The 27953-nt window shown below is 42.2% G+C and overlaps 3 protein-coding genes across 6 annotated transcripts; 2 read left to right on the forward strand and 1 right to left on the reverse strand.

Annotated features, from left to right (window-relative positions):
- Positions 1–441: 441 nt before the first annotated feature.
- slc2a6 (solute carrier family 2 member 6) lies at positions 442–3796 on the forward strand. The gene is made up of 8 exons (XM_085934401.1): positions 442–495; positions 653–924; positions 1033–1129; positions 1282–1381; positions 1616–1809; positions 1932–2107; positions 2212–2492; positions 2557–3796. The coding sequence occupies exons 1-8, from the start codon at positions 442–444 to the stop codon at positions 2892–2894; spliced, it is 1512 nt and encodes a 503-aa protein (XP_085790527.1). The 3' UTR covers positions 2895–3796.
- Positions 3797–6468: 2672 nt separating this feature from the next.
- Positions 6469–10989, forward strand: litafd (LITAF domain containing). Of its 2 annotated transcripts, none has more exons than XM_085933101.1 (5): positions 6469–6579; positions 9335–9381; positions 9452–9544; positions 9662–9860; positions 10142–10989. In XM_085933101.1, the coding sequence occupies exons 2-5, from the start codon at positions 9339–9341 to the stop codon at positions 10260–10262; spliced, it is 456 nt and encodes a 151-aa protein (XP_085789227.1). In that variant the 5' UTR covers positions 6469–6579; positions 9335–9338; the 3' UTR covers positions 10263–10989. The 2 variants fall into 2 exon arrangements, with proteins under 2 accessions (XP_085789227.1, XP_085789228.1); XM_085933102.1 differs by lacking the exon at positions 6469–6579 and adding an exon at positions 7714–7935.
- A 79-nt stretch (positions 10990–11068) lies between these two features.
- usp7 (ubiquitin specific peptidase 7 (herpes virus-associated)) lies at positions 11069–25718 on the reverse strand. Of its 3 annotated transcripts, none has more exons than XM_085933099.1 (31): positions 25215–25718; positions 22266–22370; positions 21988–22186; positions 21364–21502; positions 21200–21288; positions 20972–21080; positions 20738–20868; positions 19960–20014; positions 19804–19884; positions 19497–19587; positions 19151–19233; positions 18628–18737; positions 18105–18282; positions 17540–17684; positions 17301–17431; positions 16706–16840; positions 16094–16195; positions 15910–16015; positions 15586–15678; positions 15421–15488; positions 15114–15214; positions 14869–15022; positions 14726–14793; positions 14299–14401; positions 14096–14173; positions 13920–14020; positions 13706–13805; positions 13355–13474; positions 13203–13274; positions 13006–13096; positions 11069–12892 (listed from the first exon to the last, which is right to left on the reverse strand). In XM_085933099.1, the coding sequence occupies exons 1-31, from the start codon at positions 25309–25311 to the stop codon at positions 12786–12788; spliced, it is 3342 nt and encodes a 1113-aa protein (XP_085789225.1). In that variant the 5' UTR covers positions 25312–25718; the 3' UTR covers positions 11069–12785. The 3 variants fall into 3 exon arrangements, with proteins under 3 accessions (XP_085789225.1, XP_085789224.1, XP_085789226.1); XM_085933098.1 differs by having other exon boundaries at positions 14299–14407; XM_085933100.1 differs by lacking the exon at positions 25215–25718 and adding an exon at positions 24540–25145 and having other exon boundaries at positions 14299–14407.
- Between the last annotated feature and the right edge of the window lie 2235 nt (positions 25719–27953).

Here is a 27953-nt window from a genome sequence, read left to right on the forward strand (position 1 = left end):
GCTTTCATTTTCATTTTGAGTGCCTTCATCGACAATTCCCACATTCCTGCTCTTTACTCTAAAATGTACATGAATTAATGTGAACTCTTGTTTGTCTATAAAAAAGAAAGAAAAAAATGACAGATGGGACAACAGACAGTAAAACTAAAGGACTAAAAGACATACACTGAGTCAGATATTGTTGAGTAATTTTCACCACCAGAAATATTCCAGTTGGTCATTTACAAAAGTCCAGTGGCGATCGACTTCCCACTTTCAATTTCATGCTGGCTGCTTTACCAGCAGCCAGCATGTTCATTTCTTCAAACGGGACATTCCTGCACCAGATATCTCTCACAGGTTCCTTTTTTTGTAAGTATGACTGATTTGAAAGAAAAAAAACCAGGCTATCTTGGCCACTTTGTCATTTTTTCATGAAGGCTACTGCAGTCCTGTGCTGATATGGATGAAGAAAGACCTCTACTCCACTCAAGTGAGGCATCACAAGAACCTACGGTAAGAGATACAAAACTCACCCCTCCTAAAAACACAACTACTTTTACTGTAGTACATTTCAAGAAGTTTGAATTTTGGACATATTGGACAGGAATGCTCAAACTACTCACAGCTGGAAACGTCTTTAATGTTTTAATTCATCTATTCTCCAATCCAGTTCAACAAATTCAAACTGCTCCTGGCTGTTTTTGCGGCCGTATTGGGGAATTTCAATTTTGGCTACTCCCTGGTCTATCCATCTCCCGTCCTGCCAGTGCTCCAGGGTCCTGATGCGGACCCCCGGCTCAGGATGGACACCTCCCAGGCAGCCTGGTTCGGCTCAGTCTACATGCTGGGAGTGGCCTTGGGCGGGTTCGGAGCCATGCTGCTCAATGACCTGATTGGCAGAAAGCTGAGTATTATGGTCTCAGCCATCCCTTCTGCTATTGGGTCAGATATTAAACTATCTTTCAAAAAATAGTAAATTGTTGCTGCAAGATTAAATACATTTGTTGGTCGTCATGGCAACTGATTTCATTCTGAATGTGTGCCTTTCAGTTACCTGTTGTTGGGAGGGGCTGTGGAATTGTGGATGCTCCATTTCGGCCGGTTTCTCACAGGTGTCGCCGGAGGGGTGACAGCGGCTTCCATTCCTGTGAGTTGCCATGGTTCCATTTTTTTATCCCTTTATGATAAAACATTTGCTTTTTTTCCCCCATTTCTTAATAATGATGCAATGTATTTTGTGGACAGACAAAACTTCAGTAAAAGGTCATTCTTTCCATTTTTTTTTTGCTTTTCTTCCAGGTTTACATTTCAGAGATCTCGCACAAATCATTGAGAGGAGCTCTGGGAACCTGCCCTCAGATTACTGCTGTGTTCGGAGCGCTAGCGCTATACGCTTTAGGTTGAAGTTTACATTAATCACTATGAATGAATTTATTTGTTTCAAACATGTAAACTATGCACTACACATAAAAATTAAGGATACTTGTTTTTTGGCTAGAATTTGAGGATGAACCTAAAATGCACTAGAACCTGCAGGTCAACTTAATTGGACCTTTTCAGAACTTTTGAATGCAGATTTTACACAACTCGATGTTGTCTAACTTGAGCATATGTCCGACGATATGATGTACAGGTCTGGTGTTACCGTGGCGATGGCTTGCAGTGGTAGGATGCATCCCAGCATTTCTGATGGTAGTGCTGCTCGTCTTCATGCCCTACTCCCCCAGAAGGCTCCTCTCCCTGGGCAGAGAGGATCAGGCCGAGCGGGCCCTCCACTGGCTGAGAGGAACCGACTATGACATACAGAGCGAGCTTGACGCCATCAAGGTGAGAAGTAGCTTAATGTGAACACACTTTGAAGAAGTTAGAACTTGACCCGAATAAAGTTGGACTGGGTCACGGTGTATGATAGCCACTCGCAGATTCTCACGACGTGCTTTTCATTTCAGCACAGCATCAGTCTGCAGAAACGGGTCACATGGTCCCAGCTGGCCAAGCCCGTCTACTACCGGCCCATCCTCATCTCTGTAGTGATGCGTTTCCTGCAGCAACTGACTGGCATCAGCCCCGTTCTTGTCTACTTAGAGCCCATTTTTTCTCATAGCAATGTCTCTCTGGAGCCAAGGTATGAAATGCCGCCCGACTTGTTCACCCATTGCGCAACACGTATTATTATCGTTAATTGATGACAATTTTTTACATAGTCACTGTCTCTGTTCACTGTGTCAGATACGATGCGGCAATCGTCGGATTGGTTCGCCTTGTTTCTGTCAGCTTGGCAGCCGTTTTGATGGACAAGGCAGGGCGCAAAGCTCTACTGTACACCTCCAGCTCTCTGATGTTCTTATCCATGCTGACTCTGACCATGATTTCCCACGACACACCAAAACCACCTTCCAACTTCACAGCAATGATGGAGCGCAACCTCCACCATGACGCCGCTCGGCTGGCGAGCAATCAAACGGCTGCAGGGCCCCTTCCACTTATCAGTGTCGTCGTATTTATATTTGGTAAGTGATTTAAAAAATTCTCGTATTGAAAGTCATCTGTGCAAGCCTTTTGTTTGTCTCCTAGGATACGCCATGGGATGGGGTCCTATCACGTGGTTGCTCATGTCAGAGGTGTTGCCTCTGGCCGTCAGGGGCGTGGCCTCGGGCCTGTGCGTGGCTGCCAGCTGGCTGACGGCCTTCGCGCTCACAGACGCCTTCACTCACCTGGCGGACAGTTACGGCTTATACGTGCTGTACTGTTTTTTCACTGTGGTGTGCGTTCTGTGTCTGCTCTTCACCGCCTTGTGCGTTCCAGAGACCCGAGGAAGATCTCTGGAAGAAATCGAGAACTATTTCAGGACACGCCGATTTACTCATCATGATCATTCCAATACACAGTCTACACAAACGGATGATGAGTGAACATTGGACATTTTTGCATTATAGGTTATGCTGACATTTTCGAGGGCCTTTGGAGAAGCTTAAGAAAAATTCAAATGGCCTCCGATTGCAGAAAAGAAGAAAAAGAAAAAAGTGTAAATATTTGACTATGTATTCTGTACTCGAAAAAAAATCAAACGCAATGCTTTGTGGATTACACGCATACCGAAATACATTTGAAACATTGTAAATTATTTGCATAATGACATATCCAGCAGGTTAGCCAATCTCGAGAACAAATATGTTGGCACCTGTCGTTTTGATTTACCGCAGAGAGGTCACGTGGGGTCAGGCTTGCGTGTACAGTATTCCTGTGTGTGTCTCTGTTTGATGATAAGCTTAAAGTAATGAGTGACTTTTTTGGCTGGTTTTGACTCTAATTAAAACAAATTATCTTGTACAAAAGCCGAAATGATAGTTGATGAAAATTAATGACAGTGGAAATTACTAAAAAAAAAACAAGAATGGCTCATCAGACAGGTCAAACTCTAGATATAATTTTAAAAAATGCATTACACAAAGGTGACACATTTTATTGACGCATTTTGATTCTTATTGAATACGTCATGACTTTTACGCTTGCATAATGTCCATTAAGAGAGTACAAACTTTTTACTCTGACACAGACAATCATGAAAACGTAGTTCAAAAAGCAAAATTTGACATAAGTGATGTTGACAAGTTTAAATGAGTGGACATTCACGATCAAGTCGCCTTAGCAGAAGTGTTTATGTGAGACTTTTTAAGAGTGTACTTCTCCCCACTCAGAGTTTATATACTTGCTGAGTCAGAGTCTATTTTTGCATTAGTCTCCACCCACCTTGTGTGTGTGTCCCTAATTTACTGTCCGAGGGACATTCGATTAAAATTCTGTAAGCAGCAACATGTTCTAGTGCATCTTTATGAACAGAATTAACACATTTTGTAACCTTTGTAAATAAATCTTATTTGTTGAATAATTTTGAGTGGAACTATATTAATTGTGAATTTTAATGAGATCAAACATGTCACAAAATATTTAATATTGTGCTAATATGATTCACTGAATCATACTAGACAAAAATTTTAACGTGAGTTCACTTTTTTTGCCTACACTAATAAAAATAAACACTTAAATAAACATGAATATTGGATACAACTCGAGATTGTGGTCGTAGATGAGGTTTTTTTTTTTACATAGTTGCGCCCAGAGTTCTCTTTTTGTTTTACTCACTGTCATCTCATTCATCAAACAGAGTCTGACCTAAACAATCCATCTGCCTCCACAGCTTTTGAATCTAGATTAACATCAAAATATTTGGTGTAAACAGTTTGACCCATTTCTCATTAAGAGTTGTCCTAAGGCACTTCTTGAGTCTGGATGCATGGTTAAATTGAATGCAAGCTTGCATCATATAAATATGTTTTTTTTATTTATTTTTTAATTAATACATTTAATATTTTTTTATTTTTAATTTCTTTTTTGTTTCCATGTCAGGTTTTTATTTACTGGATTTTTTTTTTTTACAAGTATGTCATGAACCCCAAGAAGAAAAAAAAATGGAGAGGTCAGCCTGCATGTGTATTTCAACACCTGACAGTGCATAATGCTGTGAGGATGTCTCTTCTGCCTGGAATGTCGCTCATCAGGCCCATCGAAACAGACACGCACATACCACCACCACCTCACCCATTTGACATCATGCGCAGGCAACACCCTCTCACACCTTTCCCTACATGGCTCACTTTTTTTCTGCAGCTAGTCAAACTTAGCAAATAAACTTGACATGACTACAAATATCAACACCCACCCCGTTGAAAGCTCCAGGCTTGAGTCCCCAGTGATTAGAAAATTCCAAAACTGGAATAAAAAGGCGGCTCGGTTCTGTACATGCTGATCCGATGACAAATGGTTGCAAAAATGCGGTGGAACAGGCACGCAATCCGAACACGTATTTGGAGGAGAGATGCTATGACAGACGCACAGCATAACGAAGCCCGGGGAAAGTCACAGAGCGACATCACAATAAATGCATTTGTTGAAGAATCTTTACAAGAATCTGGCGAGAAATGCAGTAGTGGAGAGGGGAATCTTTCACATGTATATCGAGTTTTACAGGCTACGAGCGTCTTTAGCGACGTGTGGAAGATGAGTCATTGGTAACTTTTGACATTCCTCGCAGTGTTGCTGCAGGGCAAAATCTTTCCCAGGTAATTCACTCCCAAAGGCACTTTTATCTCTGATTTCGATTGACGTCATCCTGATTTTTTTTTTTTTTTTGGCATCTTTGTGTTAGGCTTGGTGTAATTATTTGAGGCCCTTTCTCACTGTAAAAAAAATATAATAATTCACAGCAAGGTATAATTAGCCCAGCGTATTTTGACAAATACACAAGTGCCGGGATTAATCTTATAGAAAGTCTGTAAACTTTTGTCTCCCTGTTCCAATTCAGCTGTCTTCACTTCTACCCATGCGTTTTGGACTGCCTACTAATTATTGTCCTTATCTCAGACATCTTTGAGTGAAATGAAAACTTCCTGCTGGCTCGCTTGCTTTGTGTTTGAGTCCAGTTAAAGCTCACACCAAACAAGATGCTGTTCTATTTTAAGATGGTAGAAACCACATCTTTCATTTCCAAAACACATTTTTAATGTCAGACCTGCGTGCCACAGGAAATTGTCCAACTTCACTTAATTGGGGAACACTGGACTGATTTTTTTCCAATCTTTCTGCACATCATCAAAACAGCTGATTTATATCCAAAAGTAGTAACCTAATGGTCAAGGTCACTCCCTCGTTTTTGTTGTTGTTGTTTTTTCCAGAATATTATGTTGACAGATGCGCTTCATTCTCTTCAACATATTTGCCACACCTCTACCCTTCCTTTCTTGTGACATTCCAAATATTCTCCTGCGGGATGCTAGTGGACATAAATACATAAATTGTGCCTTTCCTCTGTTTATGTTGTAGTCACTCCATATCGTAACCTTTGGAGCTTTGTAAAATCAGACAAAGACAAATAATGGGCAGCTAATTTGTGTATACATTTAGATAATTTGACTTGACTTTTGCTTTTAAGAAAAGGGTGCGGCGATGTTACACGACACATCCAGACTTCAGGCGATTGTATTTTTGTAATTAAATAACATTGATTGACATTCTGATCACGTACTTTTCCACAGGAATTGTCCATATGGAAGTGCCATGACCTTAAAAAATTCAGACTACTTAATTATATTTCCTTCAACTGTCTCGAGGGATATGTTTGTTTTTTTCCCCCCCAGATGTTGCATCTTCCAAAATAATTCATGGCCCCGGGGTCACGTTTTAAGGCCCGAAGAGCTTCAAATCTGGCGAGTTAGACGATGCATTTTACAGCAAACCTCAGCAGGAGCAGGAACAGGTTTGGCTCCCTTTTAGTGGGTGACACATACACACACTCCTTGAATAATCTGCGAGCGACAAAGAACAAAGTAGCAAATTTTTAGTTACGCCTAGCGAGAACGGCCCACAGAAAATCGGCGTCCTGACGATGAGGGCGGGGCTTGTGGGCGTGGTTTCGGGGTTTAGAGGTACAGGTGACACGGCTCCACCCGGCAGTGGTGTTGCGTCTGGACCGTCGAATGCTGCAGTAGTGGCTGCAGCTCGCTCCGATTCTTTCTACAAAGAGGCCAGCACCTGAACCAGGTGAGACTCTCACCCATGGATTGTTCTCTCTTTACGGACATTGAAATGAGATCAAAAAGTGGAATTGATGATTGGCTTGGAAGGGATTTTAATATTTTTCTATTGGTAGGCAAGACCTGCGGGATGTCAATAAATAGCAACGTATGCAAAATTAAATAGCTTGGAGCAGTAAAGAAAATTAACAACAAGTTCAAGATGGTTTGTTTCTTTGTAAATGTAAAGTTTGTATCTAATTTTGTCCAAATTTCACTTTGCAATCATGATTTAAAAAACAGATGTAAAACAATATTTTAGATTTTTAGATACAAATTTGATTCATAAAGTGGATTATGACACTAAATGGTTATTTTTTTTGTCTCAGCTTTACTGCTTGAATGTGAGGCGGCTAAGCACATTTTGATTTCACTTCAATAGTGACAACAAACAAGTCAAACAAAGATTTAAGGCGAACAGGCTCGTCGGTGGATTAGCAGACCAATTGTTTTTATTTAATCAGACATACCAATGAGAATTTTTGCAGCTGATGCGATGATGAAATATTTTTTCCCATAACTTGTAGGGGTAGTGGCAATACAAACAAAGTTATTGTGTTCCCAAGGTGCAGCCAGAACTTAAAAGGCACCACTGGCACACAGCAGTTGTGTTCACAATGTCAAAGAATGGAGCCATTATTATCATACAAGAACAGAATGTTCTGAAATGCAATAAGTTGCTTAAGACAATTGCTAGGCATGAATTGGCACTCCCTTTGATTTAGTACAGAGGCTTTCTTGAAATGGTCTTATTTTTTCATTATTATAATTGTTCAGACAAATCGAAAGGTAATTTTGAGGGGGTTTGTCAAATATTCACAAATACTCATGACTGGTGTTTATTTTAGGCTCTGGTAGTGAAGTTTACTGATTCACCAAAAACATGTTTGCTGTTTTGTGTGATGAAAGTCCCACGCTGAAAAAAAATGCAGACATGCTTGCTTCTGGAAGAAATGCACAGATGCAATATCCCAGTTATAGAATTTCCCATAGTGGAATTTCCAACTTGTAAATGTTGCCATTCATGTGCATAAGCAAGCGTTTTTAGCTTTTGAGATCATTAGTCAAAATGCAAAAACTCAAACCTTGCCAAGATGGAATATCTCTACTCAAGACAAAATATTATATATACTTTAAGCTCGGAAGTTCAGCTGTGAGACGTCAAACTTTTAATGAGGTAATTACCCGCGCCCGCTGCTCCTTTGTGAGTTGATTAAAGGAGGTCTGAGGATGAAGAACATTCCTCCTTCAGTCTGGTTAGACCAGCACAGATGCCACATGCGGTCCAACCACACCTTTAGCTCAGGTGTGATGCCTGTGAATGGTGAGGTGACGCGGGCAGGGCGGGGACTTGTGACGCTTGTTGTTGTGACCACAGAATGCAGACTGACCTGATTAAGAACTATTTTTACTCGACAAGTCATTCACATTTTAAGTTCTTCTGACTCAGGATGGGAATTTTGATGCAGTTGAGACTTTTTGAATCTGAAAAAAGTTAGATTTCATGGTGGCTTTGTTTGGTTCATTTTATTTTTTTCACCATAAAGGCTCGTGTGTTAAACTAATTGCCAAGGACGAAAAGGACACTTTTCAAGTTCAGTTTTTGTTATTTCATTAGTTTTGGTATACTAAAATAACCATGGCCCTTAAATGCCTTGCCTATTGTTTGTGGTTTTTTTTTTTTTTTTTACAGATACTAATGAATAAATACAAATATGGTTAACTTCCACTTTCCCTACTTCTACTGCTCGTTGCGTTTTTTTTTTTTTTTGTGTGTGGACCACTCCAAATGTCCACATGAGTACTTGATAAAAGATTAAGCGCTCAAGGATTGCACCACAAAAAAAAGAAAGACAACTGAAAGGCATATTCGCAATGATATCAATGATATCAATCAGAGCAATCAAATAAATCCCGCACATATTTAAGCCAGCACGTTAGTCACCGACATTTAGTTTGGCGCACCCTTCCATCTGTGCAAAAAAGCATGTCGTTGGGCCACATTCCTTTAGCGGAATATGTGTGTGCATGAGAAGCAATGACAATAAAGCATCGTTTGTTCTGTCAAGTGTTTGAGAGACTTTAAGCTCAGCAATTTGTTTATTTTGATAAACACTCAACATATGGACATTTTTGTTGTTTTTAATGTATGTAATTAATGTAGGCAAGCTCCTCATAGTTAACTTGAAAAAACTCATTCAACTTTCCATTCTTACATCTCAGGTGGTGGTTATATTTTTTTGTAAGCACATATTTGCATTCCAGCAGTGAGGCCCGATGACAGGAATATAGGTCGCCTTATGATGATGACTTGGTTCAGAGCGAAACTGTTTTGGCTATTGCGAAGATAAATTTGGATGAAATATCTTCCATTTTGAGACATCATTTCAGTGTCTATGCAAACTACACTATGATGACCTTTATCTGTTTCCTGCTGCAACCGGCTTTATTTTTGTACGTAAAAGTGTGAAACACAAAGACAATTGATTAGCGTGCTAATGGATAGCCACACCCAAAAGGAAAGCATGCTAAGCGACGACTACACCCGGGCGTTGCCCTGGTCCAGACAGCAAACATGCACACAATGCAGCAACGTGGCCTCTAATAAGCGCGGAAACATCCCAAGCGTGACTCGTGCTCAGGCTGTTGACGCCCTCTAGAGGCAGGAAGCAGAATTACAAAATATAGAAGTTGAAGACAACATTTTCTCTTTTCTGATACAGCGCAATGGCGTCAGATGTGAAAAACCTTCCTCCCTACACGATTCCAGGTATGCACAGCATCATCATCATCATCATTGCCATCATTTGTCCTCAAGGTGGTTTCTTTTTCTGCTTTAGTTGACCAGGTTGGAGGAGACAAGTTCAAAGTCTACCATCTGCATACTCCCTTCAACCCTGTCGCCACAGAGACTGTCTCACCTAACGTGCCAGGTAACAATAGGACCACCTCAAGGTGTATACCATTTAGATCAGTGCTGAAAACACCCCCACGTATTTTTCAATATTACTGCAAGCCACTGTCTCCTCATCATGTGTCATCTCCGTCAGTGTATACGGCTGGAGGCGGGGGCTTGAGCTCGGGTTTTGACGGTGATGGCAAAAAGACCTTTAGGAGCTACGACACATCGCTGGGCTATACTTCTGGCATGACAACATGCCCGTCCTGCCAGCAGCAAGTCATGACCAACGTCTCTTACAAACCAGGGACGTATGCCTGGCTTATGGCTCTCCTATTTTTGTGCCTTGGGTGAGTGACTTCTGCGTACGCACTATTGGCCATGTTCAAGTATGTCAAATCACGTAAAACCATTGACACATTGGAAATTTGGCATCATCTAGCAAACTGGCAGTAGTGCTTCAAGCATGAACCAATAAATAATTTCAAATTAAACACAGTAAAGGTGGATATTCCGTTTTAGTTTCAGCGAGTGTGCCTGCGAGTGCACGCTCGATGATTTACTCCTCATCGTCTGCAGTCTGTTTTTTTTTTTTTTTCCCTAAATGTGTGCATGTCTGTGTGTCTTACAGGTTGTGTGTGTGCTGCTTGTGCTTCCTTCCTCTGGTGTTAAAAAAATTCAAGGATGCACACCACACGTGCCCCCGTTGCAATAGACTGCTGCATGTGGAGAAGAGGAAATGCTGTGACTGAGCCCCCCCTCGCAATACCAATATACACAATCACAAACACACACGGGTCAAAATAAGATGACCCCACAGCCAATTGACAACAAGAACAAAGTCACTTATTTCTATGGGTGAGGCCGCTTGAGCTGGCATGGTTCTGATGCTAAGCATTAGAGCAAAGTTCCTTTCTCACTCATCTCCTCCCATGCACTTCTTCCTGTTTACAGCCACAACAAACAAACAATATCTTTACAAAGCTCTGACACCGCTGATTCTTATATCGAGTTCAAATGAAGGCCTGTACATACATTTAAACTTATTGTTTCTAGGGATCAATCATGTGAAACTGAAAAGTGGAAATTTCACGTTTGTGGCACAATGCAATAAAGTAAGATATTCAATGAGTGTATATCTCCGTTTATGAAGGACTTATATCTGATTAAGATGTTATGTACAGCAACCGAGTTTGAACCCACTAGCAACATGTAAAATAACTTTTATTCGCTGATGAAAACAGAAGCTTATGGCAAAAAACACCTGTTATAACTTGAATGTTTTCACATCAATCGTATTGCAAATATGAAAATTCTGTTATTTTCTTGGAAACAAAAAAAATAATATATAAGACAGACTCTTTAATAGGAAATAAAGAAATAAATCTCTCCCATTAACCCCACAAAGACTTGTCTCATCTACTATCAATAATTATTTTAGAACTATATTTGTCAAATAAAAATAACAGTCTATATGAATGACGTGCATGTGTGTCTTTATTATTATTATTATTATTTTTTGTACCTTTGTCAGCCAAAGGTATAAGAACAAGCAGGATTTTTTTTTTGTAGAAAATTTTATTCAACATACATTTTCCAGCAAAAAGGCAATATACAGGTATAGTTGTCGTACACTGCTGCTACACTGAGGATTTTCAATTGGAAAAAAAACTGATGTGATTCTGTAGGTCATCTTTGTACTGCACTTTGAGACGAGACAAAACTGATGCAGTTAGTTTGGAAAACATATGCAAATGTAACAGAATAGAGAACTGTCAAATCAGGAACGCAAAGAAAAATAAAGAAAAACCTACACACAAGAAATATGAACAACTGGCTTCTTCTGCACCCCATAACAAAGGCGAGTGTTTCTCTTTAAATTTTACATGTTCATATTTTTAAATATACAATTCATAAATGTTGTCTTTACAGAGCCACACTAAGCATTGAGGAGCATTCCACCTGTGCTTGAAAAAAAAAAAAAAGATCACTGGGGATTTAAGTTTCTTACAATGCTGGTTTTTGTCCTTTACACAATCCTCAATGTGCCAGCTCGACAAGACTGCGGCTCCCTACCACACAAGCACAGTGCGCTTAACGCTCCCAACCACCAGGGGGAGACACATACTCAAACAGACGGGAGAAAGGGACATACTCAAACAGACTGGAGAAAGGGATGATAGATTGATGGAGAGGAGAGCTGCTTTGGTGTTACACGGGAGGAATGACTGAGAAAGCGGCAAACTAACAAACAAGAGAAACCCAAGGACTGCTGTCACAAAACAAAAAAAATCCAAATTGACATCTTCCAGTCCTGAGCTCTCTGACGTTAAGTGCCAGCGTGCAAGATGAAATAGAGACAAATATCTTCCTCAATTTTTCGCCGTTTTATTTTTTTTTTTCTTCAAACATTTGCAGTGGATTCTTATTACTGTATACAAGTTCTGAAGAAAGACAAAAAAATAGTCTCCCAACACAACTAAGTGAGACAACTGTGCGTAAACGTGGAAATACTTAACTTGTTGCGCTAAAAGGGCAAGAGCAGAAAATATAAGAAGCACACTCGGGCTGCGTAAAAAGATGGATCCTAACAGCTCCCAGCTGTTTAGTTATGGAGAAAATTTCATCCTCCCTGCCTGTTAGTCCTCGCAAACGTACTTCTACTCAACTCTCCTCACAGCAGCAAGTGTTTATTTAAAATCAACCCACCCAAAAAAAAAGAAAAGAAAAAGTGAGGCGGAGGAGGGAAAAATTAAGTCTAGAACTTTATGTATATTTATATAGATATATACATTATAGTATAATATTTTATCCTGTGTCACACTTCTCCACATATTAAAATCCAATTTAATTCCTGTCACTTCCAGACAACACCACGGGCAGTCAACAGTTAAGAAAAGCCAGAGAAAGGGGTAAAATGTAATTAAGAGTGGCAAGGGAAAAAAAAAAAAAAAACCCCAACTAGACGAAACACGAAGAAAATTAAAAAAATATAACAGGAAGTCATAGTTGCAGTTTATATTGGAGTTGAAGGAGAATCCATCAGCTGCAGCAAGAGGGGGAGCCGAAGACAAGAGCCAGTGCAGAGCTCGCTTGTGTCCAGGCAGGGAGGGGGGGCCAAAAGTGATGAGCAAACATACGAGCGCCCACATACACGTGCATGCGCACGCACACTCAAGCACACACTTCCACACGCGCACACTCGTGAGGTTTGTTACAGTCAGTTATGGTGTGAAGGAGGCAGGAAGGAAGAGGAGGAGGAAGGACGGGCTGCTTTAGTTGTGAATTTTGATTGCTTTCTCCAGGTAGGTGTAGCGACCTCTCTTTGGAGCTTTGTTGAAATGATCCAAGCCCAGCCAGGGGCGCGGGTGAGACATGTTGCCTGTGGTGCGGGGGAAGGACACACAAGAGAGACAGACACCCTGGTCAATGGACTGCTAGCAGGTTTTTGTAAGGGGGTGGGGGAAAAACAACAAAATAATGAGCTCAAGATACCCGGCTGTGGTTCAAAGTCCTTCAGGTTGACTTCGTACTCGTCTTCAGTGATGTACTGATGTCGGCCCATCATCACAATGGCAAACTTGAACTGCAGAAGTGAGACCAGAGCAAACATGTCATGTAGGTCTTCCGCAAAACAGAGTAGATATTCTTGTAGGTGCGCAATGTTAAGCCACTTGGGGTGTTGTACAGACCTTCTCAAATTCTTTCTCTTGGATCTCCAACATTGACTGGATCCTCCTCATCACCTCCCGAAAAGACTCACCCTGTTACGAGGACAGAGGTGAGTTTAAAAAAAAAAAAGGGGGGGGGGTGGCATTTGCACAACGGAGACACAAAGACAAACCTGTCTGATTTTGAGCAAGAAGGGGATCCCAAATGTGCCGAAGACCTCCTTGTGGAAATGAGCGACAGGGATGAGCAGTTCGCTGTCCTTATCCAAATCAACCTGGTCCGCAGGAATCTCCTGAAAGACCAAGACCGACAAGGGTGAGAGCAGTCACAGTTGCAATATAAGGAACAAGCAAAACGCCTTTTAAGGCCTCGATGGGTCGAATTTGTCAAAATAGTTTGTACTACTCGTGTTGCAATGTGTTCATTTTTTCCCCTTTATAAAACATGCAGCGGGTCACACTGACCCGCGACCATTGAGAAGGCAGCAAAGAAGCGGACTTAACAGACAGGTGCACATACAGACCTCTATTCTGAAGGTGCGACTGGCAGCCGGGGATAAACATTCTAGAAGCTCGTCCTCCTGGTGAACCCCGATGATTTTATAGCTTACTATCTCTAACAGCCTGCAAGGGAGGAGGAAGGAGGGCGGATTAAAACTTTACACCACCACCACTGTCATATCAAACAAGAAAATGGCCGAAACACAGATGCTCATGCAGGCGTGAGGGGCGAGATACCTGAGCTTCTCAGAGCCTTTTTCGGAGAGCTCCACTGCCTTTTTACATTCATCCAACAGGTCGCGGACGCAACCGTGTTTGTCCGGGTATAGGGTGATCTCCTGCAGAGAGCAGGAGTGTTAATTCTTCACATCACACGTTGAGTGGTATGTTCGCGTGTCCTCGTCCGGTCCTACCTCCTCTCGGAACTGGCTGTTGAGCCATATGGATTTGAAACTCCGCCTGTTCTCAAAGTCGGTGATCTTCATTTTCAACTGCATGTGAAGGAGTGGAGAATCAATACATGAATGTTCCACACATTGCTTTTTTTTTTTTTCTTATGAGGAATATTTGGTCTACGGTCTTAGTTAGTTCAACGACAAAAGCACGACGTCGTCACCTGCTGATAATAGAGTTTCTTGGGCTGCCGAGGCTTAAAGAATTGCAGCAGGTCCCGCAGTGTTCCCTCATAGTTGTGTCTGAGAGGATTTCCTGGACCGTCCCTGTACCTGGCCACCACACCACCAGGCAGGGGGGGGGGAGGATGGAGAAAAGGGCAAAGAGGGGGGGAAGGAAGGTAGAGGGCAAAGGGATGGACGTCGGGAGCCGTGGAGGTCAAAAAGTGGGCAGAAAAGTGCAGAAAAGGTGGAAGATGCGGGAGGAAGAGGGGAGACAACAAAATAAGGTGGGGGGGGACAGGTTATGCAACATTTCTTCAGCATGTCATCCAAGTCAACCGTGTCAATGGCAGCACATGCAGGCCTCTATTATCGTGTGTTCGTTGGGGGGGTGGGGGGGGGGGGGTGAGAGAGTGACGAGCCTCCTACCCCTGCGACTTAAAGAACTGCAGCAGCATGGGATCTGTGTTCAACCTCTGGGCTACCGTCTTTGCCACCTGACACACACATCCCATACATGTTACTATAAAGTCAGCTAGCGGATCATCTCCACTAGTTTCAAAGTGTAATACCTGAAAATAGTTCATGCGATTGGAGAGCGTGACCACAAAGCCCGGGTCATTGTGGATGGTCTTGTCACAAAAGATGACATCTACTCGATAGTAGAGGTCCCGGAAATATTCCTTGGCCGTCGGTAGCTCGCTGCTGTCGTTCTCCGGGTCGTCCCTGCATAACCGAAGGAGAATGGATGCATCAAGACAGCAGAATGTGTGACTCTCTTGGTTTGGAAAAACAAACATTGAGCAATGCTGCTCACTTCTGGAAGACAATGATGTCCCCATCCATGAGTTCATCCAGGGCCTTGTCCAGAGAGACATCGTAGTCCTGAATCCGCTCTGTTAGATTGGGTTTAACTTCCTGAAACAAACAAAGAGCGCATTGTGGGACATGAAGTACTTTAGATCGGCAACGTTAAGTTCGCTGCTGTGCTGTGTATGTGAGAAAATCAGACGCTATAAATGTGCAACGAGAAGAGTCCGTCGGCGTTAGCGACTTGTACAAAAGGTGAAAGTGAGAAAGAGTGGGGAACGTGCCAACAAGTGCGTGTGACAGAAATAGATCACCTCATAGAGGATAAGGCTAGTTTCCTGCTGAAAGCCTGCTCGCTCACACATGACGGGTATCAGGTCTCCTGGTAACACACACAAGAGCAGAAATAAACATTCCACGCTTTTTGACGTAGTGTTGTATACTACATGCTGCCTTATCCAGATGGGGCTGCTACTGACTTATTTTGCAGGATATAGGCGTGTAGATATGTCCACAATAATTTAAGCTTCTGGTTTTGGGGTCATACATCTTCAAGAACAACATGACATCACCTGAAAGGAGAAGAAAGATGTGATACTTACAAAATGCTCTGATCAAAACAGCCAAACAAATTCAAAATGTTGTTTCATTTCATCATGGACATCAAGTTGAAAAATAACTGTGCCACAATCAAATTCCATATAATCAGATGATTGAAAGCTACAGTGACAGCACCAGCTCTTCAAATGAGATGCTCAACATAGAACAGGCCACCTTGTCTCAATTCGGCTTTCGGTACTTACGATCTTTGTCAAACTTGGGTAGCGTGGCCCCAGTGGCTGCCAGTTCGGGATCCACCGTCTCCAGAAATATTGTCCATGGATTCTCGTTGTCACTCAAGCCAATCATCTACAAGAGAAATCTCGGGTAGTCGACAAGCCGGAAACAATAATAAAGAGAAACCGATGTTCCCTGGCAAGCACTCACCGACTTGTTGCAGTCGGCCTCGTAGTCGAGCATTGCGGGCCGCTTAGTTCCGTTGGTACGAGCTTGCATGGGCCACAACCTCATCTGCTCCTGTGGGAAACCCTGCGGGCACATCAATGTAGTGCGTTCACGCTGCAATTGGGAAAATCGTAATGGGTGACATCGCTCCAGGTGTTGTGTAAACACATTAGGCTGTTGACTAAACAGTGGCATCTTTGTGTAACCATCTGCTGCCCTGTATCGTTCAGACGTCTGACAGCCGCGTGTCTGCTTTTCACCGTGTGAATGAGAACAATTTGCTTGGGTCGTGCTTCCAAAGTGCACTCTGGGGAATGATAAAAGATGCCTTATTTGCTGGTCTAACATAATAGATCAGCAAAGTTATCAACAAACGAGTCTCGATCCATTTTGACAGTGCTACCTTATTTTCTTAGTACACCAGAACATTCATGTTGACGTTCTTGCAAGCGACAGGAGTAATTTCACATGTTCAGATTGATTCAGCAGAAAAATGGCCATGATGACGAGAACGGTGTGAAAAGCATCAGCAAAACAATAAGAAAGAGTGATAAAAAGTACGAAGGCTCAGCTTGGCCCGAGCGTATTCCTCACCATGGTCTGGGAGAGGTTCTGGACAAACTCTTGCAGCGTGGAGCTCTTCAGGACTTTGAAGACGGTGTACTTCACCTTCTCTTCATCATACATGTCATTACCCTGATGACCACAGAACTGGTCCTCTGTCACCATCTGTGTATAGAGAGAAGCCACAGGATGAATACAATACAAATACAGTGTTGAGCCAAAGAGAATGCTTTGGTTTCTTGAGTTTCTGCAGCAGATTGAAAGGTGCCAAAAACAGAGGTTGGCTGTCCACAGCAGACGACCTGCTTAGACTGACAAGACGAGACCCCTTTTATTACCAAACGTTGTCAATTAAACTGACAGCTATGACATCGACCATGTCAGCAACAATCACCTGCTAACATTTAGGGTCGAAGCCTGAATAGTTTTGCGGCTCGCACTGCACACAAGTCTCCATTGTTACACAAATACCGAACCCACATATCAAAATAAGACAAAAAAAGAATAAAAATAAAAGCACAACATGTATTTTAATCTTATTGCTCAGAGGTAGAAAGCGCAAAATAATGTTCAGTCAAAATAAAACCAAAATTATACTATGTGAAGGCTTTTTGCTTTTCCTCACCTGAACCTGCATGTAGAGATGAGCCTCTTGACGCTCCTTCCTCTTCTGTGCCTCTACCCTCTTTTCCTCCTGCAGACGCTCTACCAGCTGCTGGGGTATGTCTACATCAGTCATGGGGAGGAGCACCTCACCTGGATGAACAGATAAAATGCACGAGTTAGTTGAGCCCATCACTTAAGCAGCCCTTCGAGGTGCACAGAAGACGGCTGGCTCCACTCCATAAATCTTGTGTTACGTACTCAGCTTGGATTCCCGTATGTAGACCAACATGTACGCGTTGGTGCAGTGGCGAACAGAGAGGTCGTCATCGTGCCCCCCGTAGTTGTGCTCAATGGCCTCTTCCTTGGTGCAGCGTGATACGACGTCGTCATCAAACTTGCACCACTGCAGCGGAGCACAGAGCGGGCGGAGAGGGTGGGAGGAGGAGAAGAGAGTGGCAGAGAGCACTTAAGACAACCATTTATGTAGGTTAAGTGACCACATAGCACAGAGTTTCAAACGATATTTCAAGACATGCTCTGGCTGATGCTCTGTCAGTGATACTCTGCCGGTGACAAGGATTATTTATTTAGCCAATCTGCTTTTGAATGACTAGGCTTTGAAAAGTCAGACATCAAAAGTCACTACAGAGCTCACAGATGAAAATGCTTTCCGTGGCCATACAGATGAGCACCTTCAAGTGCATTTCAAATAGATTCCTCATCCAACAACAGAGATGACAGATCCATCAGCCGCAAACGTGCCACACACAAATACAAGAAGACAGAATTTTGGGTGAAATGAATAAAAAAAAGTTGTTCTCACTATTGGTTCCTTGACACTCACTTTGCCGTCTCCTTTTGGATTAAGATAGACGACATAGTGACCGCCATGGTTGTCCCCGCTGTGCACGAGCACGGCGTGCAGGATGTAGTTGGCTGGGTCCTTGGAGTCGGGCTTCTGAAGGAACTCATCCAGAGGTAATTGGTCTGGAAACTCAAACCTACCCAAGACAGGACAAGCACAGAACGGGATGGATGATGCAAGTTCAACTGTGCCACGGAGACTCTATATTCTTCATTATATTCAACACTGTGAAGCAGAGATGGGCAGCTTTGATGATTGCCTGGCATAGTATGTGCAATCCATACATCCCGCTCTACGGTTTCAATGTAATCATCACGAGGATGACTAATGGCTTAGGGTGGAAAAAAAATCTATGTGGAAAACTCAGCTAGTGTCACAGTGGATTGTTCCAATACCCATTAAGGCAATAATTTGCCCTGCAAGGTCACAGCCTGCTTTTCACAGAGAGCATGTTGAAGTGATGCTGCTGCTGTTGTCGTACCTGTCATTAATCTTGATGTTTTGGTCAGTCTGCGGATCATACATGAACCTCATCAGCTGCAGGTGAAGGATGGGTGGGAAAGTGAGAAACTTCACTCCTTTTTCAGCTTCCTAGGGAGCAAACGAGCAAGTACCTGGTCAGGAAATCACATCCTGAAGGTTGACTTGACAGGTTGTGGGAAGCCCTTATTAGGAAAGTGCAGCGATTCCCAACAGCGCAGCAGCCCAGTGTGCTGTGCGAGATCAACCGGTGTGCCACAGGAAATGAGCTCAGAAAATTACATTATCTACAAATAGCTACCTACCTTGGTAACCTTATCAATGCCATCAAAATATAGTCACAGGCAAAACAATGAACTGTTCATACACTGAAAGGACACGATTGTAGAAAAAAAAAGAAAGAAACATTTTTTTTTTTTTCCTAATGTAAAATGTGTCCTGTGATTGAAGATTGGGAACCACTGGGCTAAAGTACTACATGTGTGAATTAATTTTGGTAGGACATATTGGGAATGAAAGCTTACCTGCAGGCCATGCTCTCCGGCATCATATTTGTTGTCTCCGTCTAACTGTTCAGTTGCAACGTAATCCTTAAATGACTCAAAAACTGGAAAGGGAGAACATTTGCGAGATTAGATATTAAAATGCAAAAGGTGGTAGCATAATACAAATAAAGCATCAATTTGAATGTTTTTATCAAGAACACAGACCGACCATGACGTTTGGACCAGATTGCTGACCTAAAAACTACTCCATTAAAATCACAATGTACTTTCAATTAAATAGAGGAATAACATATACAACTGGAAACAAGTTGATTAAAAAATAATAGTAAATAAAAAAGCCCAAAGTTGTTATGCTCATACTCACTGTTTTTCTTTCCTTTTATACTAAGCTGGATGTCATAGTAATCCTCTATCCGCTCTGATCGGTAGTCCACATGCTTGCACTGGATGTATGACTGGAGAGAAATACATACACACTTATGTAACCTGTAAATACTATACTTGTGAGACTTCAAATTTCTTAACGATCTTGTCCATACATGTTGTGAGCTCCTCATTACTGCGACAAAACTGGATAAGCCTCTCAAGCCAGTTAGCAGAATTGTTTAACAACCACTTAACTTTAAACATGACACGCCTGTCAAAGAGAATGATGCGGATAGAAAACATACCACCATCTTCCCCCTGAAGAGTTTCGGGATAGTTCCCTCAACACATGTGCCTTTCATTTTGTTCTCCACATTGTCAAGAAGCTGAAATACACAAAAAAACAGGATATTTGTTTTTAGCAGTAACACACATACACATTTTTTTCTTTTTAAACTCACCACCCTGCAGAGCTCTTGAACATCATGTTGCATGAAACTATCTAGAGTTTCCCATCTGCAAAACAAACAGAACCAAACAGTCGAGCTGTTAGGAGAGAGTAGCTACAGATTATCATGCAGAATTCCCTCCGGGTAGAGACACCACATTGCCTCCATTCATTTACATGAACCACACTCCAAAGTATCTGCTTTAGTTTTGGTGAGGACCTCCACATAATAATGGTTCTTAGTCTGTTACCTAAAAGCATGTGACAACATCAGATTACTCGGGCAGTGAAGAGCATCATGACTGCCACGTGTCAATCAATGGTGTAGTACAGTGTTTCTCAAAATGGCAAGCCACGACTCGAAAATATTTCAGAACCCTTGATGTAGTGTACTCAAATTAGTATGCAATGAAAGCTGATGCTCATTTGGCCAGTCGTGAGTGAATTGTGAGTACATTAGACTAAAATTTCAGGTAAGATGGGTTTCTCAGAAGCATGTCAATTTTTGTTATACTGAGCCAATACACTATATCAATAGACAAGCAATCTATGTGTAAAATGCAAACATCATGGAGACAAAGGCTTCACTCCACTTTTTCTCATCCCAACCCAAGTGCACGACAGAATGAAAATGACATCACTTTAGTGACCATATTTTTTTTCAAATTTTAAATTCACGATGCATTTATTGACTAGTACCTGCAGCAATTTATAGTCTGAAAATGCACTACAAGAAAGTCTGACTTTATTTCTACGCAATCACCTCTAAAAAAGTTTAAATATTTAGTTACCCAAAAGACTTGGTGAGTTTCTTGGTGCCAACGGGCTTGTCGCTGTGTTGCAGCTCATAGAAAACCCTCTGCAGTGCCAGAGGAACACTCTTGGATGAGTCGTCTCCCTCTGTGGGCATCATGTATACTGCCTGCAATGATTGGATTGACACTTTAGAATAACTATTTTTTTCCCCACCATTATGGTCATTTCTAAATGAACAGACAGACGTGTAAAAGGATGAAATATCTCACCCGGCGTAGTTGGTTGGTGAAGAAGAGTGTCTGTAGGAGGCTATTCATGTAGCAGGTCGCTCCTTGGTTCTTGAGTCCTACATAACCTGTGTGCTTCTTTGAGTCCCAGCTGGTCACATACAAAATAAATGTTATTGTTTGAATGCCGTATGCCTTCATGGACACAGTGTTGCTGAAAAAGCCAGACTTGGACAGCTGAGGCAACAAAGAGTATTAAAAGCTACATACGCGACTCCGTGTGGCGCATCCGCCTGGACGTAGACCTCAAATGTGACTTTGTCGTCATCAATGAAGCCTCTCTCTGGGTCAGTGACATCCTGCCAAACAATGTCAGGCACCACGTTCATAAAGGGCACCAGAAAGTTGAAACAAAAGAATGTAAATGTACTTACACTCCAGGACATAAAGTTGGAAAAGCCCCAATCGTTCTCTTTGTGGAAGAACAGGTGACCAATCCTACGACTGAACGACTTCTCGTCGTCTTTGTAGTTGATGATCTTTAGCATGGCTTGTGCGTGGCACGACCATGACCTGAAGACAACACGATAGGGTGCCATAGTTATTATCTAAACTCAAGGCTTACATCACATTATTGCACAGGTTGTTTACAATGTCAGTCCGATCAACAAAGTTTGATTATTTATAAACAAAACACTGGCAGAGGAATGTTGCACTTAGTCTTAGCAAACTTTTATTCTTGAACATTGGGCTGAAGAAAGAAGCGAGACCTCCCAAAATTGTATACATCACCATAATGTATACCGAACATTAGAAGCAGTGTGAGGGGGGGGGAAAAATCCATCTACTTGATGTGTATTTGATTACTGTGTATTTTACCATCTGTTGTTTACTTTAGTGGGTTTTTTAATGTGGGTACAAAACATGCATTTGTGGCTGTGTTCATTTTTCTTCATCTAGTACTACTTTGCATGCGGTACAAATGACCATTAAACATGGCAGTACAACCAAATCCTATTTAGTCAGACAAAGTCATAATTCAGAGAGAAAACACCTACGTGGAGTCTGATTCCGCATTACACTGCAAGAAGAAGCCCACACTCTTCTGGTGTGGCCGGTCAGCGTAAAAGCGTGGCATCACCATGATCTTCCATGGGAGGTTGCGGACAAAGCAGGATGGACTGAGAACTGACTCACTGAGGCGACTGAAGCGCTCCACCACAAACCTAAAGGTTGCTTCTGACCGCCAACTGGTGTCTAGGGTGAGGGAAAGGGAGGAAGTGAGAAAGGGAGGCTAATGCTAATGTCAAAAGGAAAGTTTTGTGCCCCTCCTCACCGTCCTCCATGTCTTCCTCTGTGTTATTGTGTCCGTCTGCCATGGCCATGTTACCATTGATGACTGGGTTGGCTGGAATTCTTGGAGGGTCGTCTGTGTCCCCAGCTGAGCGGTCAGAAACAGAGTCAATGCCATTATTCTGCATGACGATCGAAGCAAGGACATCAGTAAAAAAAATTGTTCTCTTCTTGTTGTACACATTGCATCCATTATTGGGAATCCATTTCTGTGGGATATATGGTCAGAAACATAATACTGTTCAAGGATTCCTTCAATAGGTCACATGAATCTGCAAATTTACAGACAGTGACTAAATACATGTTGACCTTTTTGAAAAGGGTTGTAGCATTCAAGCAAGCCTAAAAGAAACAAACAGAGACGAGTCATGGACCAACCAACCTCCTCAGGCATTTGGGAATACAATGCTGCATGGAAGTGTAACTCCAGGCTCCAAAAAGCTGCAAATGAATGTCATCTAAAGCATACAACCACAAGAACAAAACAATGGATTCACCCTAAGAAAAATTGACGTCTGCCAGAGTCTTGACCTAAATCAAATTGAAATATCTGTGGTGTGACTTGGTGAGCTGGATGAGAAACCTCCATCAGAATTTGATGGGTTCTGTCCAATTTTGCAAGAAACATTGGTAAAATATGAACAAGTCAAGACTGTTGGACTTAATCCAACAGCATAAATGAGCTAATGGTATGGCTCCTCCTAACAGATTTTGGTTGTACCGGAGGTTATAAGTCTTCATTTCTGACCCAAAAAACATGACTCACCAGTTTGTCAGTGGAACAACACAGCAACTGTTTGCCTGACTGCCATTAGAACTATTAATACGCGCTTGTTTGCTTTCTTCAAATTTGAACAAATAAAAGATCTCACCCATTCCTCCAGTTGACCGATAAACTAATGTCCTTGCTTTTCTCTTGCATTTGGGGCTGGCTTCAGTGTTGGTGGGAAGACTGTCATTACCAAGTGTTTTTTTAAATAAGTGATCTTCTTTTGAAGTCTGCATCACAAATGTTTTATCGCTGGAACTCAGTACCTCCAAAATCCTCCATTTTTTTTTTTAGGAGACCTACGAAATTTGGTGTTATTAACAGCGCACCATTTTCAACATTAGACTGGTCAGTATTTGTGAAAGTAACACCTACATCAACAGTATAGATTTGTAAGTAACGAAATTTACCATATTGTGACATGGGAAGTTACAACTTGTGAGTTTAAAATATTATGCAAAACTATGTTGAAATCATCATCCGGCTGGTAAAATGATAAACAAATCGGGGGAGGCTGCTAATAAGTCTAAGTACCTCAGGATTACTCAGTCAATTTAAGTGACCATTTGAACGAGTCATCTTGGGTGCTGGTTAAGAACGCTTGACGGTGCGTTTAACCAGAAATTCAAATCAATAGGGATAAGTGACGCAGTGATGCTGAGGGCTCGCAGACTTGTACTTGATCCAAAATGATCATCGGGAAGAAAAACACATTTGAAATGCTCGACACGCTGACGAGTTATGGGTGCTTGCTGCAATGTTTCTGGCAGATGTGCCCCGACTACTGAGTGGACTAACAAAAACAGAGATGATTAAAAATGGCGAGCTCCATGCTGTTCGGTCTCATACAATGAAGCAGCAAATCCCCGCGCTGCTCCAGAGTGGGCCTGGCCTGACATCGGCGGTAACACCATCCAACCACCATATCGCCATTTAAAATCATTTGGAGCAACACATGGGTGTTTTTAGAATTACTTGTTATCCCGATCGCTCTCACGACACATTATACCATTGCCAATTTGGCAAAGCGGCACTGACGCAGCTGCGTTAGCCACATAGCTCGTTAGCAAACACTTAGCCAGCGTCCGGTTTCTGTTAAAGGCCGTCATTAGCAACCATTAGCTGCTACTGTGACAAGTAGGAGCTAACAGGTTGCGATAAACCACAGAGGACAAATATCACCCAAAAAGTACATATATTCACGCTAAAAAAAATCGCGAGGTGTCAAAGTAAGGTTTAAACACGTAACAACAAGAAGCTTGTCAAACACAGGCCACCATTTTAGAATGCCACACACCCCCTCCGTCAGCGTTAGCTCAAGAAGCTAACGTGTTAGAGAACGTACGAAGCCAAGTTGGGCCTTGACGTTAATTGCATAGCTTTCAATTTAGCAGCAAGCGTACGTCTTACCGGCTAAAACCATCGGGTTTCAATCAGAAGCATACATGGTACATTAGCGCTATTGTAATTCGAGCAAAGTTTACTTGCGTTCACGTTTGGAAGGCCCAAAACGAGTTTCTACTTCTCAGGCCCCCCTTGTGTCCTCACGTCACCAAACATGATGATGCTAACGCATAACATGAATTTGTCGAGTAGCTCTAGAAAGTAGGTCTTCATGCCTCGATCGCGTCAAAATGTATTCGTGGGCTCTTCGGCAAAAAAAACGCAAGTGCTACAAGCTGTCAAAATTCCACCCACCAGTCACCCCAAGAGAATGGTAATGTTATATCCAGCAGTTTGTTTTAATTATATTAACAAGCCCACTGTTTACAAACATTCAAAATTACACATCAGCACTCTGTCCACTGATTACTTACAATGAGCTAACGCGAACAGTAAATTAAACGAAACGTGTTCTTTCTTAGCATATGAATGAATGCTTCAAATGACTTTTAACCCTCTTGCTTGGGTGCTTTTCTTGAGCATCCACAATCATAACTTAAATGAAGTCACACAAAAACTTAACAAGCTTATACAGCAAATGAGGTCAACTCTGCTCAAGTATGCTGCAACGTACGCGCAATCAGCACAAACGCAGCCGGTTAGCTACGGGCCCTCATGTTTACTGTAAAGTTCAACTCCCCTTGCACGGATGCAACTTCATGCACACTTCGCGTAAAGGCCTCAATTGTGTGACAAATGCTTCCAAGTGCAATCACTAACCTTCCATTTCCATATCCTCGGGTTCGCTGAGCTGCTGCTCGCCGGCTTTCTGCTGCTGCTGTTGTTGCTGCTGCGTGTGGTGATGGTGGTGGTTCATGTTGGCAGCTTTTGTTGCGATGCGGGGCTCACTGCTCTCTCGGTTGCCGTCGACGTCGCCCGAGGCCGGTTCGTATGCGAACCAGGTTCTGTTCTGCTGCTGAGGTGTGGTAAGATGCGGAGGTGGGGTGGACCGCTCGAGCCTGGGCGGCCGGGCCTGCTCTGCTGCGACCTCGGCCTTGTCCGCTGTCAGCGCCGGGGATTGAGGAGGGGAGGTCGGTGGGGGAGCGGGTAGAGAAACGCGGACGTATTTGCTCGCTATTCGCCCAATTTCGGCGCCTTTGGTGGGTGCGAGTAGCTGGCTTGCTGAGACTACGGCTCGGGACTCCGAGGAGGGAGGCCCGTTGAAAGGAGCTAAATTATTCCGGCTTTCCACCGGGAAGTGTGGAGCAAAAACACGACCCGCACCTGGTGGAACAAATAGCCGGTTTACAGCTAGCTTAGCTACCTGACACAAGGTAGCCAAAAAACGCTAAAGATACAACAATGAAAACAAAAGCTCTGGCAGTAGACACACATTCAACAACTTTGCTTGCGATATCCCCAGTCCGTGTGCTCCTCCGTGTGTCCCTCGCCTGGGGAAGAGCGGAGGAGAAAGCTATCCATTCAAACCAGGTTGCAAATCGGAATAGCTTGCACTGACGTTAATTTGGAAGTTGGCGGAGACGAGAGTTGCCGCGGCCCCAATCCAAACAGATCACCCACAAAAGCGTCCCTACTAACAAAAAGCGGCAGGCCGTCGCATTCCCGTCAAAGTGCCGTTCCCCAAGAGGAATGTGCGTGATCATGCAAGCGTTGTGACTTGAGTGGCGCTGGCCCTCGACACGCTCCTCCCGTCCGTTTGTGCGAGGTTCAATGTGTTGAGTCAAAATGGCGGCCGCGATCTTCAATGAAATGTCACATCCGCATGGAGATCCAAACAGTGGCCCAGCCCCGCAAAGGTTCACTTCCACCGCTCACCGGCATGCGAAATACTCATCATATGCGCGTCATCCTTCACTAAATAAAAAAAAAAAAAAGTACGGCAAATTAAAAAGAGGGACATTTGCAGCTGATCGTCTTTACTCTGTTATACTGGGGGGAAAAAAGACATGTTGAAACCTGTTTAACATCCGTTTCGTCATATTGCTCATTTTACCTGAATATTGTTGATAACTTGAATCATTGCATCATAATTTTATATTTTTAAAAATGTATCGTACACTTGTCAGCCCGAATTATTCGGTCAATCAGTTAAATAATTTTTTTTTCAACCTATCAGGAATTTTTTTCGCATAATGTAAAAGGTGGAGGAAAAATTATAAATCAGTATCAAATTGGATTTTTTTTTCGCATAATGGAAAAATTGGAGGAAAAAATATACAATCAGTTAATTTCAGGGTCGTATGGGTCTTATTAATGGTACGCGGGCTCCCTCTCGTGGCCACTGCCGAGATGTATCTCGAATTTGCATTTACAATAAACTTAAAGAACTATTTATTTAAAAAAAAAACTTTTATGTACAATATGCATTCAACATAAACTAAACTAACTAGCAGAACAAACTAAATGGTTTCAGAAATATGATCCTCTAACAAGTGATACTCAAAAAAGAATCACGACCTACAGAGTTGTATTTAACCTTCCAGTGAAATTGAACTGGTGTGGTTGTTGTTGCTAACATTTACTTAGGTATCATTTGTATTTAATTTTTAAGTGCAATATATTTTAATTAAATATTTAAGTACATTTTACTGCACTGTATTAAATTTGCACAATGTAATAGTGGACTATAACAATATCAAATACACTTGTCAAAAATCTGTCCTGCATTTGATAAACATTTGAGTCTACAATGCATGTGTATTTTAGCGCCTTGTTTGTTTTTTTGCAAAGTACCGATTAACGTGCATTTCGGCATTTTACGTCACCTACCTCTAAACTTTTTTTTTTTTTTTTTTTTTAAATAATATGGACTTTTAGGGGTGTATACGGTGCTGCTGTGTAATTTATATCCCTTGACACTTGGATAAATATGATCAAAACACACAATACTACCACAAAAGTGATATTTTGAGAACCGGTGGACGTACATTCATTTGTCAGTTTGAAAAGGTCAAGCAACAAACGTCCGAGCATATGTCATCACGTTAGCTTGTGCTCATCTTTGTCGGCTTTGGCGAACTCCGCCACGAGAAATGTCAATTGATAATTCCCCTTTATGTCTGTGATGTTATCAGCGCGCGTGGTCCATGTGTTTATGTTATTTACACGAGAACATTTTGGAGTATTAACAAAATGGCCACCTGTCAATTTTGAGAGGAAATATGACAGTGAGGAAAATGTGAATTTACGATCGTATCAATACGGAACTGGCACTATTATTTATCGCATAAAGTGGGCGATCTTAAATAATACAAATAAGTCAATTTTATAAAAATATTCAGGGGACTCAAGTTTTACAATAACTCCAATAATCAGATTAATTTGAGTTGCAGTCGCCACACAAGCATAGTTGTTGACTCGTGTCTCTATTAATAGACCCAATGGAACATGTTATTAGGCAATAAACTAACATTAGAATTCACAATGGAACACATAACGTTTGTTGTAATCCAAATAATGTAATAGCATTGAGAAACACTTCATAAAAATGCCACCTTC

Source organism: Syngnathus leptorhynchus, chromosome 16 (genome assembly GCF_054491065.1).
Source record: "Syngnathus leptorhynchus isolate UIUO chromosome 16, UIUO_Slep, whole genome shotgun sequence".
Lineage (NCBI taxonomy): Eukaryota > Metazoa > Chordata > Actinopteri > Syngnathiformes > Syngnathidae > Syngnathus > Syngnathus leptorhynchus.

Bases quoted from the DNA above. Each gene is read 5' to 3' on its own strand.
- usp7 (XM_085933098.1), bottom strand. From the start codon at position 25,311: ATGAACCACCACCATCACCACACGCAGCAGCAACAACAGCAGCAGCAG. The intron at 16,016-16,093 runs GTGAGTGCTTGC...TTTCTCTTGTAG, and splicing joins AGGCCGACTGCAACAAGTCG to ATGATTGGCTTGAGTGACAA. The intron at 12,893-13,005 runs GTATCTTGAGCT...CCCGCACCACAG, and splicing joins GGACTTTGAACCACAGCCGG to GCAACATGTCTCACCCGCGC.
- slc2a6 (XM_085934401.1), top strand. From the start codon at position 442: ATGGATGAAGAAAGACCTCTACTCCACTCAAGTGAGGCATCACAAGAA. The intron at 496-652 runs GTAAGAGATACA...TCTCCAATCCAG, and splicing joins AGGCATCACAAGAACCTACG to TTCAACAAATTCAAACTGCT. The intron at 1,130-1,281 runs GTGAGTTGCCAT...CTTTTCTTCCAG, and splicing joins TGACAGCGGCTTCCATTCCT to GTTTACATTTCAGAGATCTC.
- litafd (XM_085933101.1), top strand. From the start codon at position 9,339: ATGGCGTCAGATGTGAAAAACCTTCCTCCCTACACGATTCCAG. The intron at 9,382-9,451 runs GTATGCACAGCA...TTTCTGCTTTAG, and splicing joins TCCTCCCTACACGATTCCAG to TTGACCAGGTTGGAGGAGAC. The intron at 9,545-9,661 runs GTAACAATAGGA...CATCTCCGTCAG, and splicing joins TGTCTCACCTAACGTGCCAG to TGTATACGGCTGGAGGCGGG.